The sequence below is a fragment of the Octopus bimaculoides genome, chromosome 10, assembly GCF_001194135.2.
Source record: "Octopus bimaculoides isolate UCB-OBI-ISO-001 chromosome 10, ASM119413v2, whole genome shotgun sequence".
Classification (NCBI taxonomy): domain Eukaryota; kingdom Metazoa; phylum Mollusca; class Cephalopoda; order Octopoda; family Octopodidae; genus Octopus; species Octopus bimaculoides.
Genome location: NC_068990.1, coordinates 4,251,639 through 4,273,691, shown reverse-complemented (window position 1 = coordinate 4,273,691; position 22,053 = coordinate 4,251,639). Strand labels below are relative to the sequence as shown.

At 33.9% G+C, this 22,053-nt stretch overlaps 1 protein-coding gene across 7 annotated transcripts in view; it reads left to right on the top strand.

Annotated features, from left to right (window-relative positions):
- Positions 1 to 19,874, top strand: part of LOC106869047 (MAGUK p55 subfamily member 7) — a 582,860-nt gene extending 562,986 nt beyond the window's left edge. For 6 of the 7 annotated variants that reach the window (XM_014914558.2, XM_052971018.1, XM_014914556.2 and 3 more), the window contains 7 exons: positions 588 to 674; positions 1,683 to 1,763; positions 7,401 to 7,494; positions 9,717 to 9,746; positions 12,638 to 12,746; positions 14,256 to 14,393; positions 19,553 to 19,874. In XM_014914558.2, the coding sequence (XP_014770044.1) occupies positions 588 to 674; positions 1,683 to 1,763; positions 7,401 to 7,494; positions 9,717 to 9,746; positions 12,638 to 12,746; positions 14,256 to 14,393; positions 19,553 to 19,732 (719 nt within the window). In that variant the 3' untranslated portion in view covers positions 19,733 to 19,874. The remainder of the gene's footprint in view (positions 1 to 587; positions 675 to 1,682; positions 1,764 to 7,400; positions 7,495 to 9,716; positions 9,747 to 12,637; positions 12,747 to 14,255; positions 14,394 to 19,552) is intronic. The other variant, XM_014914555.2, reaches the window with a different exon arrangement.
- Positions 19,875 to 22,053: the final 2,179 nt, after the last annotated feature.

Here is a 22,053-nt window from a genome sequence, read left to right as displayed (position 1 = left end):
TCTCAGTTGTATATGTATATATATATGTATGTATGTATGTATGTATGTATGTATGTACGTGTGTGTGTGTGTATATATATATATATATAACATGTATGTATATATCCTCTTCCTAATAAACAATATAAAGATAAAAGTAAGGCTTTTTGTAACACTTCCGTTATTCAGATTGAAATTTAAGGAGATAATTGTTGTTTTAGGGATGAACAGTTGCAGACAGGAGTACAATGCTAGGCTTCTTACCAAAACTAAAAAGTATTATTTAGGATAGTTTCACACACCCATAAACACTTTGACAGTAGAGAAAAGTCATTAAAGAGAGCGAGAACTAGAATGAAGAGAAGAAGGGTGAACAGTAGAAAAGAGTCATAAATCTTTAAAAAAAACTATAGCTTTCAGATTTCTACTGAGAGGTCTGTATTGTAGTTGTGTTTTAGAAATTTAGTTTGATTTGTAGCAAATAAAGTACAATTTTGTTCTATTATCTATGAAAATGATGTCCTATTCTCAATGGCAGATTATATCGTACTTTCTATTACAGTCGTATCCCATTCTCTATTACAATTACATTTTATTTTCTGTTACAGTTTATGATTCGGAAGAAATTATCACCTATGAAGAAGTTCAATTATATCATCCAAAGCCAGAATTCCCACGACCAGTTGTTTTAGTAGGCAAGTAATTTTATGATGGATAAAGGATTTCTTTTTTGTTTGTTTGTTTGGTGTTTCTTACTCGTAGGGACGAAGAGCAAAGTAATGCAAAAGTTCTAACACAACCATATGACAAAATGCTGTAGAAACTACTGTTGCTTATCTTGTGGTCAGTCAACCTTGAATGGGCAACTTTACAGTGAAAGATATTCAAGCCTTTACAGTTATTCATAATTTATCCCAGATTATATAATGTGTCCTTTTTCCAAAAAAAAAAAAGAATATGATAGTAAGACATAATTTAAGAAACATTCAGCTGCTATAGCTAACAAAAGGTTCTCTTGCAGAAGTATGTTGACAGAGTAATTCATGTGCTGCAATGTTTGGTCAGCAACATAATAGATAGAAAACCTATTGTATATGCTTACTTCAGTATATAACATTAATCTGTCGTAGTCATTCTATCTAGAAAAATGCGTTACTCATCACATTTATTGTTGACTACTTCTAGGAAATGGTATTCGAAAAGGTATATATTCCTATAAACTTCAACTTACAATTCAAGCCGTATATGACAGCTTTTGGCAAGATATACTAGTCACTAACTAAACTGTGTAAGAAGTTTCTCCTTTCAGTTGGTATTTCCGGCTGTCTGTAGTTACATTTGAATGATTACATTCAGATAGTTGTATTCTGTTGATGAATTTACTTGCAGCCTGAATTGTATATGTTTTTTCTATGATACATTAGTAGCAGTAGTTCTGAATGTCATCATATACTAAGTCAGGTAGATAACAAACTATCTTATAGCCGCCTGGCACTCTTAATTCAAACTAATTTTGCTTCACCTAGTATTAAGTGCATAAATTATGCCCCATTAGATAATAACTTCAATCCAAAGTTTAATATACGCTTTTAATTATTGAAAAGGAAATTTCTGAAATGTATAATTTCTATTTTGAATTTGTTCCTCATTTACCAAACATTTACTCCAAAAATTATTCATTTGCTTCACCTTTGATTCCACAGGTCCTCATGGCGTTGGGAGGAATGAACTGAAGAGACGTTTGATGGCGAGTAATACTGAGCGATTCCAAGAAGTTGTGCCATGTAAGAAACAATAAGGCTCTTTGCACTAATTTGTTCACTTAAGAAAGCATGTTCTTATATCATAGCAGTGTAATGAAAAAACATGGCTGAATATTTATTTCAAATTTTGCCACAAGGCCAGTAAGTTCAGGAGAAGGGATGAGTCAACTGGTATTTATTTTATCAACTCCAAAAGGATCAAAGGCTTAGTCAACCTCAGCAGGATTTGAACTCAGAATGGAAATACAGACAAAATGTTGCTAAGCATTTTACCTGACGTGTTAACAATTCTGCCAGCTCGACACATTAATCTGGTTGAATATTAAAAAACAGTTTATATGTAGGCATGTAAGTAAGTGTGCATGTGTTTGTAATCGTTTTCTCCACGAGCACATTCTGTTTCCATAAGGAGTAGTTATAAAAGTAAGAGATGTTGGCATTCAATACTGGCCATTCCATTGGTTCCTATCCATATTAAGATCAGCAACTTCATCAAATTTTATATTATATATCTAGCTAGATCATTATTAATTTGTGAAGTTTAAGTCTTTCACAAAGATTCTCCTAAACATAGCAAGGCTCTGTAACTCTATTTGAATCAAAATAGTGGCCAGTGGTATATATTTGGTTTTCTCGGATTATGTCCAATGAAAAATATTCTTTAAGAATGTAAAATGTTATCAGCTGAGAAAGTCTGCACTTTTGCACTAAACTATTCATTGTTAATTCTTTGATGGAAACAAAATCCAAATGCAAATTGTATAAGAAAACAATATCCAGCATTTATCTCCTCTGCTGGTGTTTCTGTTTTTGCTCAAGCTTCGCTACTATAGAACAACATTTACATTGAAGCCTTTGTTTTGTTTGTGTAAATGCAAGAGTGTGTGTAACTGTGAATGCATGAAAGAGTATGTAGGTATGTGAACATGAGCAAGCATGTGTGTGTGTATATGTATGTATATGTGTGTAAATATGAGAAAATGTGTATATATGTATAGTGAGACATGAAAGCAAAGCAGAGAAGAAAACATATCAATGTGTTAACAATGCTTTTAAAAGCTGATAGAGTCAACAAATAACAAATAAATTATCACTAAATACCAACAGTATTAACAAAAAGATATTTCTAATGATGTATTTCTGTAAGTTTACTGAAAAATATGCTTTGGGTGATTTATACAACGCAGGGAATTACGTCAAGATCTATCACAATGTTCTACTATAATACTAATTTCTACTTTAGAAAAGAGGAAACACATTCTGAATAATGTGATTCTCAAAACATGATACATGGTGTTTGAAAGAAAATAAACTCAATAATCACAGATGGTATGCTTTTGGTTACAAGTCTGCTCAATCAGGGTTGACCTGGGGCTAATCAACGATTTTGTGATAAGTGATCTTAGGCATTGAAAGATTTATGTTTTGTTTGAAGCCATGATGGAATACTGATGACGTGAATGAACTTCAAATCTCTGAGTTGGTTGTTCATTAATCTACTAAGCCAGAGATTTACTCTCTCAAACACACACATATGCATGTACAAATTTTATGCATACATACATCCAACTATATAACATGTAATCCAGTACAACCTGTCGCATGGTCGAGTCATTGGCGACTAAACTGCAAACTCCACCAGGCTTGCTTGGTGAGGAGGGTCTTGTTGGACACTCTGCAGGATGAAAAATAAGACCCATCAAGGGGCAGAGGAACTCCTGAACAGTCAATGGCCATCAGACAAAATATCTGCAAATATGTATATATCTTTTTTTATATATATTTACATATATGTATATTTTTACTTTTATATAGATATATTATTTATAATTAAATCTTACTTTATATTTTTCAATTGCATATATTTTACTTTTTTTATATTTATATATATTATTCATATTTACTTCTTATTTAATTCCTATTCACACATCATACTGTACCTTTCAAGCGTTGGGCTTGACGGAGGCAATATGGCCTATGCTAGTGTTGCGTAGCTAGCACCTGTGCTGGGTGTCATGAAACTAGCACTTGTGTCAATGGCACATAAGAAGTACCTCTCACATGTTGGGCTTCACAGAGGCAATGACAAACGACTGAGACCTTTGGCAATATACCATGTTTGAGTAAAAGACTCATCAAGCCATGTGAAGTCATAGTTATGGCAGATACTCGTGTCACGCAACTGGTGCCCATACTAGTGGCAAGTAAAAGCACCCATTACACTCTCAAAGTGGTTGGCATTAGGAAGGCATCCAACTATAGAAACCATGCCAAATCCAATTGGAGTCTGGTGCAGCCCCTCACCCTACTAGCCCTGGTCAAACTGTCCAACCCATGCCAGCATGGATAACAGCATAGACAACAGACATTAAATGATGATGATATATATATACATATATATACACACACATACATACAGGTGCAGGTGTGGCTGTGTGGAAAGAAGCTTGACTCCCAACTACATGGTTCCAGGTTCAGTCCCACTGTGTGACAACTTGGGCAAGTTTCTTCTTTTATAACCTCAGGCCAACCAAAGCCTTGTGAGTGGATCTGGCAGACAGAAACTGAAAGAAGCTCATCATACATGTGTGTGCCCATGTACCTGTCTGTCTGTCTGTCTCGTGCTGCCACTTAACTGCGGTTGGTGTGTTTATGTTCCCATAACTTAGTGGTTCAGCAGAAGAGATCAATAGATCAAGTACCAGGCTACAAAAAAAAAAAATGCTGGGGTTGATTCATTCAAGGCAGTGCCCCAGCATGGCCACAGTTTGATGGCTGAAACAAGTAAAAGATGCATACACACACACACACACTCACACACACACACACACACACACGTATTTATAATTATCGTTATTATAATTATCATTGTCATCATCCATGTTCCACACTGGCATGGGTCGGAGAGTTTGACAGGATTTGCTGATAGTTTAAATGACTATATCATCATGCTCCAATGTCTGATTCGCTTTGGCATAGTTTCTATAGTTATCCATGCACATGTGCATTGTACATACATGTGCAATACATGTGTACATGGATAAATTTGCATTCATGTTATGTATGTGTATCTTCCATTAGTAAACAAGTGTTTGTATGTATAAATTCCCTGTTTATATAATTGTGTATGCGTTCAGCCCCAACTCCCTGGAATGTTTCGCAGATTCTCTTTATACCTCTACTCAATAGTATTTGGAGAAGGTGGATTAGTTTGCTTTGTTGTTTTGTGGAAAACAACAGTATTTCTAAATTATTGTGCAGATCTGCTGGCACATTGTTTAGTGCACACGTGGTAATAGGTACAAATGGTACAAATGAAAATCTATAACCTGGATATTAACAGCTGAATTCTTCTCAAATACATATGTATGCATATGTATGTACTTAATGTGTAATATATGTGTACGCTTATATATATGTATACATGTGAGTATATGTGTGAATGTATATGCATGCACATTTATATATATATTTGACTCAAGCACTTCTATGTTTTTCTAAAGAAAATTTATAATTATATATAATATATATATATATATATATATATATATATATATATATATATATATATATATATACAATCAATAGGGTATATTATACCACTCACTAAAACCAGAACCAATGCTCCGAAACCACCATAAACTCGCAATAAAGATACACACAAGCAATGCAATGAACACATTAGAAATAGGCTTACCTTTGCGTTGAATACATCAGTAAGTAATGTATCGGTAATTCGTCTAGCATATACTAATGCCGTATCAAGTAACATTTTTGATATCGAATTGTATAAACCTGGCTCTAAAAGTGCTTCATTTGGTCTCAAACCAATGTAACACCTCAATTGTGTTACGCCATAAAGAGAAATTAGATGCCTTCCTTATGTCTTTATTAACCCTTCTTGGGATGTGTTTACTCACCAGTCCGATCTGGGATTTGGAAGGGTTAATCAGGCAGCATTTAGGGTTGGAAGCAAAGTTCAGTTTGTGATTCTTGATAGTTATAAAAGCATTACGTTTAGCTAGTATTTCTACCCTGTTGACGGTGTCTAGGTAAGTGGCTGTTTGTTTAGCCTCATTATTGATGTTATCATAGATATGTGGTGCAGCGCATCCATATTTTTGTGTGTTGTTGTTCTCTAAAAGCTTGATGTAGTGGTCATCATCTATCATCTTCATCATCATTATCGGTTTTTTTTAAAAATCCATTTTCTGATGTTTGTATGGGTTGCTTGGGTCTAGACAAACACAGCACCATACCACCTGTTGCTTTACTTTGTCATCTCCATTTGTGAAATTCAGCTCTAGCGATCATCCTTCACCACTTCTTATGTCTTCTTCCACTGTTTCCTTCCACATGAATCTCCTGTCATAACTCCATTCACCTAACATCATCCATATCCATTCACATGTCCATACTAGCATGCCCATTGAATTTCTTTTAATCAGGTACAAGGTCAAATTTCAAGAGGATAATTCTTTTAGATACTAGAAGTTATGTATTCAATGCTGGCATGACCTCTAATCCAGTGATCCCTGTCCATGGCAAAGACAACTTAATTAACTCCCATATTAAATAGCTGGTTAGATCATCAACTAGGGAAATGCATGTCTTCCACAAAGTTCCTCTGTAGCTCGATATTTGTGATTCAAAAGAATGCCCAGTGGTAAATTTGGTGTTCTGAAGCATAGCCAATCAAAATTAATCATTTCCAACATAAAATGCTATTAACTAAGAAAGTTTGCACTCTTGCAATCAGCCAGCCATTATTTATTCGCAGTTGAAAATGAACTCCAAGTGCAGATGATGAAAGAGAGCAATGTCCAGCATTTCTTTTTCAACCAGTATTTCTGTCAGAATAGTCAAATGAATTGATGTAATTGAATCAAACTTGTAAGGATAAAAGGAAAAACAGTCACTGAAGGGATTTGAATACTGAACACAAAGATTTAAAACTAAACAGCTTGAATATGAGCTGAGAAAACTTCATTACAGTATGCTAATGTGTTAAAAATATAAACCAAATCACACCCTACCATCTTAAATATGAAAGGAAACATTGGACAAAAAAACCTGGAAAGGGGAGAGAGAGAGCATCAAAGCTGGAATGACTTAGGCTATAGATTAGGTTGACCAAATCTGACCTGGTGCTAAATAACAATTAAATCCAATAATGTTCTACTCTTTTAAATATGGTAAGATTTCACATATGGAATACAGTAAGTTGAACAGTTTTGATTAAATGACATTATTAATGGGATTTGTAGACAAATTATCTCTCCAGAAGGATTAAAAATTTTTTTTAAAAAATACCAAAGTAGCAAACTCTAATAAAATCAGGTAAACTTTTAAAAAATATAGAAAAATGTAATAGTGGAATGGGTCTTGTTTCAACCAACTTGCCATATTTTAGTAATTCACTTAGGAAATATGTCATGCCATTAACTAATACTAAACAGATCAACATTAATAACTATACCCACGGTAAATGACTATTTAGGCCATAATTATTATGATTTAAATTTAAACAATTAAGATAGGAAAAATTACGTTTATAGACATTTTAATTTATAGATATTTTGTGTTTTTCATTGAAACTGAAATTATAATTGATGTTGGTTAAAGATAGTATTCATCAATTTGATATCTTTCTTCCAGATACAACTAGACTAAAAAAACCTCATGAAGTTGATGGAAGGGATTACCATTTTGTATCTAGAGATGAAATGGAGAAAGGTATTTTACTAAACAGGTATGTATATCTATCTATCTATCTATCTATCTATCTATCTGTGTGTGTGTGTGTGCGCACACACATGCATGTGTATGTGCATAACGAAGATTGCAATTAGTTCCCACACTCAGAGACAGCTATAGACATTAAATCTTGTCACCTAAAAGATTATACTGAAGATAAATTCTCAGTAGCAACTGGGTGACTCATCAGCTTCACACAAATAATATGCTCTACAACATGTATTGAGTTAGTCTTTCTCTCTTTTGTTCCATCATCATCACCATCATTTAAGTCCATTGTCCTTGATGGCATTGGCTGAATGGTTTGATAGAAGCTAGCAAACCAGAAGACTGTGCAAAGCCCTACTCTCTGTTTTGGCATGGTTTCTATGGCTGAATGCCCTTTTTAACATCAATCACTTTACAGAATGTATTGGGTGTTATTTGCATGGCACAAACACTAGTGAGGTCATCAAATAACTTACAAGACAGGACCTCTCAACTGAGGGGGAGGGTAGTATTGAGGCTCTGTGCCTGGTGACAAGAGGTTAGAGCAGCGTCTCTCAACTGGGGTTCCCCGGAACCCTAGGGTTCCACAACAGGTTCCTAGGGGTTCCACAACAGGTTCTTAGGGTTCCACAACAGGGGTTCCATGAGAATGAGTGAGATAAGCTAATGCGAATTTCATGATCTTAATATTACTATTCATGCACAACATATTATTGGTTATTGTAATATAGACATCATTCTATCTAACCTATTATGTTATCAAAAAAATATAACAACCATATATATATGTATATATATATATGTGTGTGTATACATACATACATACATACATACATACGTACATATATATGATATTTTCCTCGTTAACTACAATGAAAAAAATATGAGAAAGATATGATATATAATTTGTTATTTTTTTGTGCAGGGGTTCCTTGAGACATGTAATTTATTTTAAGGGTTATGCAAGAGTAAAAAGGCTGAGAAGCACTGGGTTAGATTATGAATAGAGACAGAAAAAGGTGTCTTGCTGTACATTCAGGTTATAAGGTGTTGTATATAAGTGATGTAGAACCAAGGATTGGATGGGATGAGTGGATGGGTAAGTTCACAAGATTGTGAAAGGGAAGTGGGTGATGGAGTGGAGGGAATATTGTAGGTAAAGGTAAAAATACTGTCTCGAGTCATGCCAACTCATAAGGGCTGGTTTCCCAGTTTGCATGTCATACAGAACGCAAGTCTGTCATAGGATGACTCATTTTTGCCAGGTGAGTGGACTGGAGCAATGTGAAATGAAGCATTTTGTTCCAGAACACAATGCATCATCCACTCCAGGAATCGAAACCACAATCTTACAATCTTGAGTGCAACACCCTAACCACTAAGCCACGTGCCTCCACAAGGGAATGTAGTGAGTGGACACAAATAGAGGGAGGAGTTGTTAGGAAGATATGTCATAGGGAATAGATTCAACATAATCACATTGTATCCAGATAGGTGCATGAGGGTGCAAAGGGTAAGTGGAAGATAGACGGGAGGCGAATAAAATGAGTGGTAAATTTGGATGGGGAGACGGGGGAGGTGTTAGGAAGAGTTTTCTTTTCCCATGCATTCTCCACATTTAGCAGTCATTCAATTTTGTATTGCCATACCTCACATTAAGTGCAAGTGTACCATCTTCCATTCGAACTCACTTCTTTCCTACATTGTCATGATTTTGTCCAGCATATTGTCTTGCAATCCAGAACACCTCATACCTCTTGACTTATTGCTGCTGAAAATAGGCAAACTTCTTCCTTTCTGCTTCACGTCTAGCTAAATATGCCTGTCTGCTCTCTTCTCTTCCAGTTTCCTGATATAGCTCTTTACTATCCCCATTCGTCCAATCCTTCCATGCCTTTTCTTTGCCCTTTTGACAGTGTCTACTTTACTGTTCCACCATCATGTCATCCTAGTTCTGGCTGCAACTATGCACCAGCTACAAATTTTGTCTTGTAGCCCTTTGTTAGGCTATCCTGAAGAAACTTTGCAATTGTTCTCTAAGCTATACATCTCTATTTCCTCATCCTTCTCATAAAATGATTGAATTAGCACAGCTGTAAATCTCTAACTATTTAAATGTATGTATGTATGTATGTATGTATGAAATAAAACAAAATAAAATAAAAATTGAAGATTGTTGTCTGTGATATTTTTATTTCATGCTTGACAATTGTTTCAACAATTCCATAGTGATTATTCACAACATGAGTGCTTCCTAAGGTAAATACCTGGATTATCTTACCCCTACTTACCTACCATATATATATATATATATATATATATATATATATATACGTATATATATATGTATATATGTATGTATATATGTATGTATGTATGTATGTATGTATGTGTGTGTGTGTGTATTTGAAAAAAAAAAAAGGATGATTTCATTGGAAGTTATAATATAAATTTTACACTTTAGTTCATAGATCTAGTAAGTTCTTTGTTAACTTGGGTGGGGAGAATATAAAAAAAAATTCATTTTTACCTTTTAGGGAGAACTTTCTCGCATTCGTTGTCAAACAGATCTGAGGATCTGGGGCTTTGTGATTCTATATATGGGATTTGGGTGTGTTTGAGGTGGGGTTGGGGTTTGTTAATCAGTGTGGGAGTGAAAGACTGTTGATGACATCTTTCTTTTCCTGCACGGATGTTCAAAAGAGTAGACGTGTTTTTTTCTCTCTCTCTTCTATGTTTTCTCTTTCCAAGAAAAATGTTTCTCCCAGCATTCACAACTTTCCTCTCATTCTGGTCTAACGACCCTCCATGTTTGTTTTTGTTCGGTTTCCTTGTATGTCTCCGTAAATCTTAAATTCTATTTTAGAATTTATGGCAGCAACTGTTTTTGAAGACTCATTTTGTCATTGAATGATCAAAATGAGGAGTAGATAGACATCCAACACTGTGTTTACTTGTCCTGTTTTCCATTTTTTTCTCACTGGTTATGTATCTAACTCGTTTGTTCACATATTTCATGTTATTTGCACTGTTGGTAACATCCTGTACCCATATAATCATGTACATATATATATATATATATATATATATAGTCGTAGGAGTGGTTGTGTAGTAAGTAGCTTGCTTACCAACCACATGGTTCCGGGTTCAGTCCCACTGCATGGCACCTTGGGCAAGTGTCTTCTTCTATAGCCTCAGGCCAATCAAAGCCTTGTGAATGGATTTGGTAGACGGAAACTGAAAGAAGACCGTTTTATATATATATATATATATATATATATATATATATATGTATGTGTGTGTATATGTTTGTGTGTGTCCTCAGCATCGCTTGACAACTGTTGCTGGTGTGTTTACGTCCCCATAACTTAGTGGTTCAGCAAAAGACACCGATAGAATAACTACTAGGCTTACAAAGAATAAGTCCTGGAGTTGATTTGCTCAATCAAAGGCGGCGCTCCAGCATGGCCACAGTCAAAATGACTGAAACAAGTAAAAGAATAAAAGTATATGGGGCTAAAAGCAACAGTAACATCCACCCCTAGGGGTCAGCCACACTTAAGTGGCAATATACTACACTTTATCGTGCAGTTACTGTTAATACTTCATTTAGAGAATTAACATTGCTTATATATATATATATATATATATATATATACTGAGAATGTTTTCAGGCTATTTTATATTTTCTGGTCTCACTTCATCATTATTTTAATGTCCATTTGCTGGAGGTCCTTCTTGTTGCCGACCTTCACCTGTTGCTAGGTCATATCTCTCCATGACCCAATATGCTTTCACAGAATATTGGAAATTCACCACACTGCTTGTATGACAATGACACTCATTTACAACTATCCTGAAATGTCAATACAAGGAGATATAAGCATACTCATACTCACACATACATACACATGCATAAGCACAGGCATGGCTGTGTAGTAAGAAGTTTGTTTCTCAACCAAATAGTTCTAGGTTCAGTCCCACTGCATGGAAAAAGTGTCTTCTACTATCACCCTTGTGGGTGGATTTAGTAGAAGGAAACTGAAAGAAGCCTGCCATATATTTATATGTATGTACATATAGCTGCATGTGTGTCTTTGTGGTTGTGTTTGTCCCCTACCACCTCTTGACAACCAGGGTTGGTTTGTTTACCTCCCTTGTAACTTAGCAGTTAGGTAAAAGAGACCGATAGAAAGAAGTACCAAGCTTTAAAAATAAGTACTGGGGTCAATTTGTTTGAGTAAAGTCATTCATGGTGCTGCCCCAGCATGGCCGTAGTCCAATGACTTTAAACAAGTAAAGCAGAAAAGATATATATGTGCACACACACACACACACATCTACACAGAAATAAATATGCATGTGTCTGTTTATACACACACCCACACAGGGCATTTTGTGAATGAGATTTGTTCTAGACTTCAAAGATGAAGCACAGAATTTGGCATGGAAACCAGTGCTAATCAGTATTTGATCAAATTTATTCTGGTTGTCCATTATTGACGCAGTACTTCTATATTTACATATATAAATAAAGAAGGAAAAAAATTGTTGATTTAAATAACTTAAATGCCTTGAGATTAAAGTTGAATTTCTGATTTTTAAAACATCTCCTTTCAAACAGTGTAAGTTCAACATTGTTGATTGCTATATAGGTTGATTTTTCAAAAAAAAAAAGCAGAAAAAGAGAAAAAAACAGATTTAGTTATTAGTAAGAACTTGTAGCTCATTTGAAGCATTGCTATTGAAAGAAGTATTGTTGTACAAAGAAGAGTGATGAAAGTCACTTCGATGCTAAATAGATATAAATTTCATCGATATTTCAGATTTTGAATCTATCATTTCCCAATTAAAAATTATTAAAGCAAAAACTGAATAAATTTATTTTTCTCTTTATTCAGCATTGTGATGGATTTCCTTATCTTTTTACTTATAATCAATTGTGTTTACATTCATTACAATATGATAACAATAAGCATTTGAATCAGTTCTATTTATGTCTTTTTTCTCACTCCCCTTTCAATACTTGTATAATTATTCTGATTTTTCAAAGTCTCTCACTCATTCTCCTTTTCTCTCTCTGTCTCCCCACCTCTTTCTCTCTATTTTGTTTTATATCTATATGCCTTCTTTTTGGTTTCTTTTCAAAGATTTGTTGAGTATGGAGAGTATAAAGGAAATTTATACGGCTCAAGCATTGATTCCATAAAATGTGTGATCAACTCAGGAAAAGTGTGTGTCTTAACACCGCATACACAGGTAAAACAAGATTTTTTAAGATTTAACTATTCTCTAAAGCTGAATGTTACTCTGTTATTAGACAACATAACACTAATTTGAGACAGAAATAGAAACAAGATCACTGACAGGATGACTTAATCCTCCTATCTCTCCCTTTTTTACAGATACATGGTTAGAGTCCCTTTATTGGGTCTGTTGTTATTTTCTGTCTCAAATTGCTGCTTATATTTTCCATAATGATTAACATTAAAATCTAAAGAGTTAATTCTTGATATGTGTCTGTTATTATGTTTAACTATTTAGCATTAAAACTGACAATATCTAGCCCAGATATTTGACATGTCTTATGTTCAAACTGGCAAAAATCCACCTACCCTACAATGTCATTCTAAATATAAGCAATTACAATCAAAATCTTGGAGTTACAAGATAATGCATGATTAATTCAAAACAATGTGAATAAATAAGCATCACATTTGACAGAGGAATCTGAATACTAAAGAGTTACTATCAAAGTAGAAAACAATGTGTGTGAAGGGAAAAGCCAGTGTCAAATTTGTCTTTTATCTGGGGAGAGGGGGTTTTATAAAATAAGTACCAGTCATACATTGGAGTTGAATGGCTTGACTATGCCTTGTGCTTCTGTTAAAAATCACTATTATAATTTATTATGTTAGCAATGAATAGAACAGACAAAAGCCTTGCAACATTTACAATACCTTCAGAGAAGTGTTCATCATCATCATCATCTATCATTCATTTTCCATGCTGGCATGGGTTGGATGGCAAGCCAGAGTATTGCTCCAGGCTCCAGTCATGTTTTGACACAGTTTCTATGGCTAGATGCCATTCCTAATGCCTACCACTTTACAGAGTGTACTGGGTGCTTTCTACGAAGCGCCAGCATGGGTGTTTTATATCTGGTGCTGGCATGAGTGCATTTTATGTAGCACTAACATATGTGCTCCTCACACGACACTGGCATGGCATGCTTTTTGCATGGCACTCAGATGGATGCATATTATGTAACACTGACATAAGTGCTTATTACATACCTGCCTGCTAAATACAAATATGATAAGGACTCATATATGTAACATAGCGAATTTTAAAAATTCATTCAAGATCATCCAAGCAATTGGTTGACAAAATCTTCCCCCAGAGTTGTTTAAAATCTAAAAATCAAGGAAGAAACATAATTTGCCATATTTAACTGTGTCCCTGTCCATCACAAGTCTGGATCCAACCTAAGTCAACTTTGCTTTTCTTCTTGGATCTACAAATACTAGACATATTCTAAGGCCAAACCCTTCTCTTCAAATGTATAAGCATTTTGTCAATGTGAGAAATCATTATTATAAGCTGACTTTAACTATCCAACCTCAGTTGCTAGATTAATTAATTGATCTGCAATATAAAACTAATAGATAATCAATTACTAATATCCTTAGGAATGTTTATCATTTTAATTTTATTTTATATATTTTGCTTTTCCATTTTTACCTTTTACTGTTATTTTTCTTTCAGGCTCTTAAATTTTTACGAACAGCAGACATCAAACCATATGTGATATTTGTAGCACCACCATCTTTTGAAATAGTAAAAGCCACGAGGTTTGAAAAAAATGCTAGACATACAGTAAATGATCTCCCTCAACCATTTTCAGTAAGTATTAATTTTATTTTCAATGAATTATAAAAATATTTAAAAGAACACTTGACAAAACTTTAAGTATTGACTTTCACGAACAGAAACTGGGAAAAAAGTTATTAATTTGAGGAGTTTTTTAAATTTGTGTTTATGTTATTAATTTTCGTTTTTTCTAAATAGTTTTATTTCATGTTGTACTGATGTTTGTTTTTGTTTCTCTTTGTCTTTTTGTTGTTATTGTTTTTTTTTCTTTTTTCTTTTTGTATGCATGCTTTTATTTATGTTTCTGAATTTCGAAATCAAATGAATGTGAAATATAAGAGGAAACAAACATTGGAATTAGATTTAATTTAATGTTTTTCTTATTATTTTATATTTTATTTATTGTTATTTTTACACTGTGATTTCAAATCTGTTTAGGATTTCACACTATGAAACTAACCAGACTCGATTACTGAGTAAATAAACTTAAAAATATTTTTAAAAATAAAGTTAAATAAATAAATGATATTTTTAAATATAGGAAAATGAATAAACAAAAAAGAAAAAGCATTTGTGGGATTTTAAAATGTCAAACATACACACAATGTAATCTTTTACTAGTCTAACATTTTGCAAATTTGATTGTAGTCGCTGCTTTGCAAGAAACGATAAAGAATGAGAATGTTTGTGAGATAGTAGTTAGCTCAATAAAAGAAGCTGGGTAGGAAGTAGATGTAGTTTTCTGTTTGACAAGATATTAATGTTACTTTTAAGTTTGTTCTTTGACATTTACATCGTCGGAGGAAGTCTTTTGTTCTGAAGACATCTCACACAGAATCTTATGGTTTGAAATCTCTACAGTATTATAAAATTAAGGCTAGATTAATTTATTTAAACATATGTACACATTCATACACAAGCTCAGGTATGCATAAATAGGCAAATGCAAAAGCACTGATGCCTTTTAAAGTAATATTAACAAAAATCACTATTTACTGAATAGCTATATATATATATACATATATATATACATATATATATATATATATATATATATCATCATCATCATATGGGTTGGATATATGTATATGTATACAAACTTCATGCTTTAGTTGTTGCATTCCCCATTCATAAGATATTACAAATATGATTTACTAACATATCTATCTATCATTATTTATGGGATGACTCAATATATAAATATATATATATTATTATAAAGAATGGAGAATTATACATCTTTAAAATTTATTTATTGAAAATATTATCTTTGTATTCCATTCCAACATGTGTTTCTGCTGGATAAGTATCCTTGTGTTCTTTGATGCAGCAGTTATGCACATTTAATTGACTTATATTAAACCAGTTGTGATACACATTCATCTAAATATTGACAAACCATACAGCTTCAATTGAGGTGTTACCCATACAAGCGGATGAAACAAACTCTGTAACCCAACCTATCGAATGAAGTACACTTTAATTGCATTGCTTATCTTAATGATTCTGAATGTTCCCTATCATTCTACATGGTTAGTCAGATCTGGATTGTATCAGAGTGCTCATAAGATACCTGCCCAGATTTCAAATCCCTATTCCATTATGTGTTATATGTGTGTATGTAAAAGGTACCAATGCTGGTGACATGTAAAAAGACACCCAGTATACTCTATGGAGTGGCTGGTGTTAGGAAGGTCATCCAGCCATAGAAATCCAAAAGAGCCAGTAGCCTGGTGTCCCCTGGCTTACAAGTTCCATTCAAACTCTCTAACCCATACTACCATGGAAAACGAATGCTAAACGATGATGATGATGAGTTAGAGAGGGGGGGGGGAGAGAAAAAGAGGAAAAGAGAAAGAGAGCACCATAATATCTGTGTAGTTAAGAAGTTCATTCCACAATTATGTGGTTTGGGGATGAATTCCACTGTGTGCCATTTTGGGTGAGCGTCTTCTGCTATAGCCCCATACCAACCAAATCATTGTGAATGAATTTGGCAGATGTAAACTGGAAACAATCTCTTCATATCTTTGTGTGTGTGCATGCATGTGTGCGCATGTGCATATTTGTGCCTCCATGTTTCGACATTTCATGTTAATTGTAAATGTCATCATCACACAAGCAGTTTCAATTGCCTGTGACCTTCAATGAAACCATGTTTGAACAAGAGAAAAATAATACTACCTTGGAAAAAAAAAGTGAGAGTTAACGAGGAAGAGCATCTGTCCATAGACAGCTAGAAAGTCTACCTCAAAGAATTTTCATCAGACCCACACAAAAATTACAAAAGTAGACATTAAAATGATGATGAATACACATCCATATATTATAAACATATCTATCTATACACACATACACACATACTCACATATAGATATCTGTTTGTGTGTATAGCTTTCCTGATATATGTCTGCAAGGATGTAAACATGTGCAAAGTAAAACCCATACACACACACATAAAAAAAAATCTGTTTTTTGAACAAACTTGATTGTGATATTTGTTCAGTGTCAATTGCAGACACTTCTTTGTCACTTTGGTTGTCAGAAATGCGGAAAACTAGTGATTGGCCTGCTGGAAATCTATTACCAACAACATTCTCTGTCACCAATTGCAATATAAAATAAATAAATAAATAGATTTCCAATCTTACTATAAACATTTTCTCTTTCCTTTTGGCAAGGTAAATTACTTTGCTCTGATTCACTTCTTTTTTTGAGTAGTTGACATCAGAAAGAGGACTTTCTGTTTTAAAACAAACTTATGTCAAAGCTTCAAGAATTGTCCAACCTTTTCTAAAGGGGTTTAGGAATCTGTTTGGAAAAGAAAAAATAAAACCATAAAGAATACAGGCTTTGGCATTTTTAACACTTGTTCTCCAATTCATGTCGATGCCATTTTCTGTTTTATTAGCCTAGGACCAGCTTGTTATTTCTGCACAGTTGAGACTTCTTTCAGTAATAATAAACAACAACAACAACTATTATTTGAGAGGATGCATGGCCTTGTGGTTAGGGTGTTGCTCACATGATCATGAGATCACCGTTTTAATTCCTAGACCAGGTGGTGCAATGTGTTCTTGAGCAAAACACTTCATCTCACATTCCTCTGCAGTCACCTCAACATCTGACCTGTGATACTCCGAGCACTTCTTCAGGTAACACTCATTTGATGGAGGGAGTGAGCTAATGTACAGTACGAACATTTGATCACTATAAATAAATCATTTGTGAAGGTCGTTTAGCAAAAGCTGAACACTCATACATCGACTTTGACAGGAGAGTTCATTATTATTATTATTATTATCATCAACATCATCAACTCTAAGAAGGCAGTGAGGTAGTAGAATCATTAGTTGCCAGACAAAATGCTTAGCAGAATTCCTTCTGGCTTTACATTTTGAGTTCAAATGCCACCAAAGTCAACTTTGCCTTTCATTCTTTAAGGGGTTGATAAAATAAGTACCAGTTGAGCACTGGGGTTGATGAAAATGACTAACCTCCTCGCACCAAATTTCAGTTGTTTTTAGAAGTAGATACTTATGAAATTACATTTTTGGTACAAGTTAACCATTCAATATAATTTATATTAAGAAAAAGATGAAAAAATATATTTCTTAAATATCATTTCTGTTATAAAAACAAGGCCTGAAATTTTGAAGGAGGGTGCTAGTTGATTACCTTGACCCCAGTGTTCAGCTGGTACTTATTTCATCAGCCCTGAAAGTATGAATACCATGGTGGTATTTGAACTAAAGACAGACAAAATGATGCTAAGCATGCTAATAATTTTGCCAACTTGCTGCTTTAATGATAATAATCATCATTATTATTATTATTATGAGTATTAGATTTGCAAAATCATTATGAAGTGGACAAAATGCTTTGTGATATTTCTCCCGAGTTAAAATTCTGCCAAAGCAACTTTGCCTTTTATCACTGATTCTATCACTATGGTCTGTGTTCAAATTCTGCTGAGGTCAACTTTACTTTTCATCCTTCAAGGTTGATAAAGTAAATATCAGTTGAGCCCTGGGGTCAATTAATCTACTTAGCCACCCTAACCCCCGAAATTGCTGGCTTTGTGCCAAAATTTGAAACCATTCTTATTCAGGGTGGTGGAGTTACAAAATTGCTAAAGGAATGGACAAAATGCTTTGTATTTCTTCCAGCTTTTTACATTCTGTGTAGAAATATTATTGACGTCAACTTTGTCTTTCATCTTTTTGAGGACAATAAAATAAAATACTAGTCTTGTATTGGGGTCAATGATATCAGTCAATCGCCTTTCTCTCAGTATTACTGGTCTTGTACCTAAATTAGAAACCATTAAGTGTGATGGACTGGCGGAATCATTAGTGCATCAAAAAAATGTTTTGTGATGTTTGTTCTGGCTATTTACATTCTGAGTTCAGCTCCTACTGAGGCCAGCTTTGTGTTTCATCCTTTAGGGGTCAACCAAGTTCCAAATTCCTTTATGATTTTGTCCTACTTTCTTCAAAAAGGAAGGGCATATTAGTTAATATAGTTGTAGATATTCAAAAAGCTAGTCAGTGCTGGAATAAAAGGGTAAAGAGTAAAGACCCCCCTTTGATCATTAATGACCATGAGATTGCACCTAGAAAGTTCCCCTCCAAAGCACAAGTCCAGGCACGGTTGTTTATGGAAGACCAGCAGTTGCCCGTACATACCAGGCTCCCCTCTTCACACCACTGATATTACCCGAAGGAAATGCAAAGGCTGATACAACTTGGTACCAGTGACATTGCAACTCATTTCTACATCTGAGTGAACTGGAGCAACATGAAATAAAGTGTCTTGCTCAAGAACACAACACGCAGCTCGGTCTGGGAATCAAATGCACAACCTCTCAATTGTAAGCCTGGTGCTCTAACCAGTGAGCCATGTGTCTTCCAGCAGTGCTGAAATACCTTTAGTTATTTGTTTGCTCAAACAGAGCTAACTTAGGACTAAATAACAACCACTTTCTTAAAACTTGATAGTTTTTTGTTGTTTTTTCGGGGTGGTTTGGAAATATATTTTATTTTTGCTACATAATTATTATGATTTTTATAAAGTTAATCTCTTATTACAACTATATTTTATAAATTTGGATAAATTTTAAAAATTTCAGTTTTTGAAATTTTTGAATTTTTGAATTAAAATTATTTTATATTTTTACTTTGTTTTTCCAGGATGAAGAACTTCAAAAGATGATCAACACATCCAAAACAATGGTTATTCGTTACGGTCACTTCTTTGACAAAACTATTGTCAATGGGCCAATAGAGCAAGCAGTAAAAGATCTGATTCATATAGTGGAACTAGTGGGAAAAGAACCTTTGTATGTCCCAGCAAACTGGGTCCAATATTAAAAAAAAAGAAAGAAAAAGAAATACATATACTATATATATGTAAATACATATATATATATGAGCATCAACAACACAACGCATTATTACATAATTTTCATTTGGGAGGAAAACCTTTTTAAAATAAATTTAGCAAAAAAAGATACACTGTGTTTTCTATCATTATTTCTATTGTACAATATTTTGGCTAGAGAAAGAAGTATCATATCTGTGTATTAAACCACTGATTTACCTGATACAGACTGCATTTCATCTGTCATACAAAGTAGAAACACAAAATGTTATGTCCCTCTGTCTGTGAAACTCATTTGTAGGCAAAGTCTAATGTGTAGTCCTTGCAGGAGGTGCCTATTTTGCACAATATATTTGGCTGATACAAAATAAAATAAAGTGCCTTAAGCAAGGATGAATTTGCAATATTTATAGTTAGTTTACAAGACAAAATCCCAGTCACAAGTTCATTTTACCTTTTTTAATATATATTTTTATTTTATTGTGCTAAATCATGCATTCTTTATAACAATTGAAACATATCATATTTAAAATAAACTGGAACAATTTGACTCTAAACTCTAATGTTTAGACACCAATGCAAAGACAAACTATGAGAGAAATGAGAAAACTGTCATTGCAAAACAAATATATAAATAAATAACAAAAAACTTCTGGTGTCAAATTCTAAAGGGTTTTTTTTTTCATTCAAAATTAAATTCATAAAAAAAAAAGGAAAACAGAACAGCTGTAAGAAAAGTATTCAAATTCTAACAGAATGACAGAAAACTTACATAAATAATCCTGTTACAGAATTGATAAAGAGTCCAGTTTAAAATGGCCTGAATCATTTATGAAGTTAGTTTTACAATCTCATTGTATCAAGCTAAAGTAATAAGTTAATTTATATTCCTTCATTATCTTTGGCTAAATCTAATTTCATAATATATTGCTAAAACATTATATAATGCAGTTCTCTATTGTACACTCTTAAAAGCTAAACAGAATAATTATATTGAAGTGAGAGAAGAGAAGGCTGGCAAACATGAATACATAAATATTTCAAGAGAAATAAACCAATATATCATTGAGAGAAGAAGCTTTATTGAACAAGTACTTTGGTAATATTTTCACCATCATTTAGCTTCCAGATCAATCACCAAAGAACAAGCAATAATAACTTAAGGAAAATGATCTAAAGGTTATCTTTGATCAATTTCTAATGTAATGGGGAAATTAAGAATTTGAATAGAATTATATATGTAATTGAAATACATTCTACATCAGGTTTTACAGAAGAAATATTAACCATTCAGTTAGCTACACTTTTGTGGGGTTATTTAATGTGAATGAATGCTAACATGCTGCAAGGCACCTCTGGTAAAGGTTGGATAAGGTATGGCTGTGTGGTTAAAAAGTTAGCTCCTAATCACGAGGTTCCTGCTTCAATCCCACTATATTTTCTACCATAGCCCATGAATTCTTGTGAATTAATTTGGGTGAATGGACTGTACTTATTCCTGTATAAAAGACTTAATCTGTCACCCCATTTAACACCACCATCTAGCCTTGCAAGTTGGTGGTGTTGAACTGGGTTACAAGGTCTCTAATCTACAAATAGATCATGGTTTCTTCCTTTGCTTCCACCAACAATCTCAGGAGGTCTACAAAATGGTCTTATATATTACACTTTCTCATGTGATAATGTAAGAAATTATTAGTTTAGATTTGAAAATACTGAGCTTCTCTCATGGGATTACACAATAACAACAACAACAATAATAATAATAATAATAATTTCAAATTTTGGCACAAAGCCAGACAGTTTGGGGCAGGTAAGTTGATTACATCGACCACAGAGCATGATCAGTCATTATTTTATTGACCCCTAAAAGGATGAAAGGTAAAGTTGACTTTGACGGAATTTAAACTCAGAATGGGGGAGATGGACAAAATGCTACTAAGCATTTTGCCCAGCATGCTAAGGATTCTGTCAGCTCATCGCCTTAATAATAATATAAACATATAGCAGAGATATCCAAATGTTGGCTCTCATTGTCACCTTGGACCTCTTCTGGTGAAAGCACAACTGTAACTCAACTCGTGCATCAATTCAATGACTGAGACTGCTTCAATATACACAGATATCCTAGACCACATCCACAAAGGGGTTGCCTGATTGATTGTCATAAAGTCATTTGCAAACATGCTCCAGCCTCTTGCTCACAGGCTTACTGTCTGAATATTCAGCAGCAGCACTGTTCTAGATGTAAGAGTAAGTTCCTCCTTTGTGGGCCTCATCTGAGCTTTGTAGAGTGTTAATAATTGTAGGT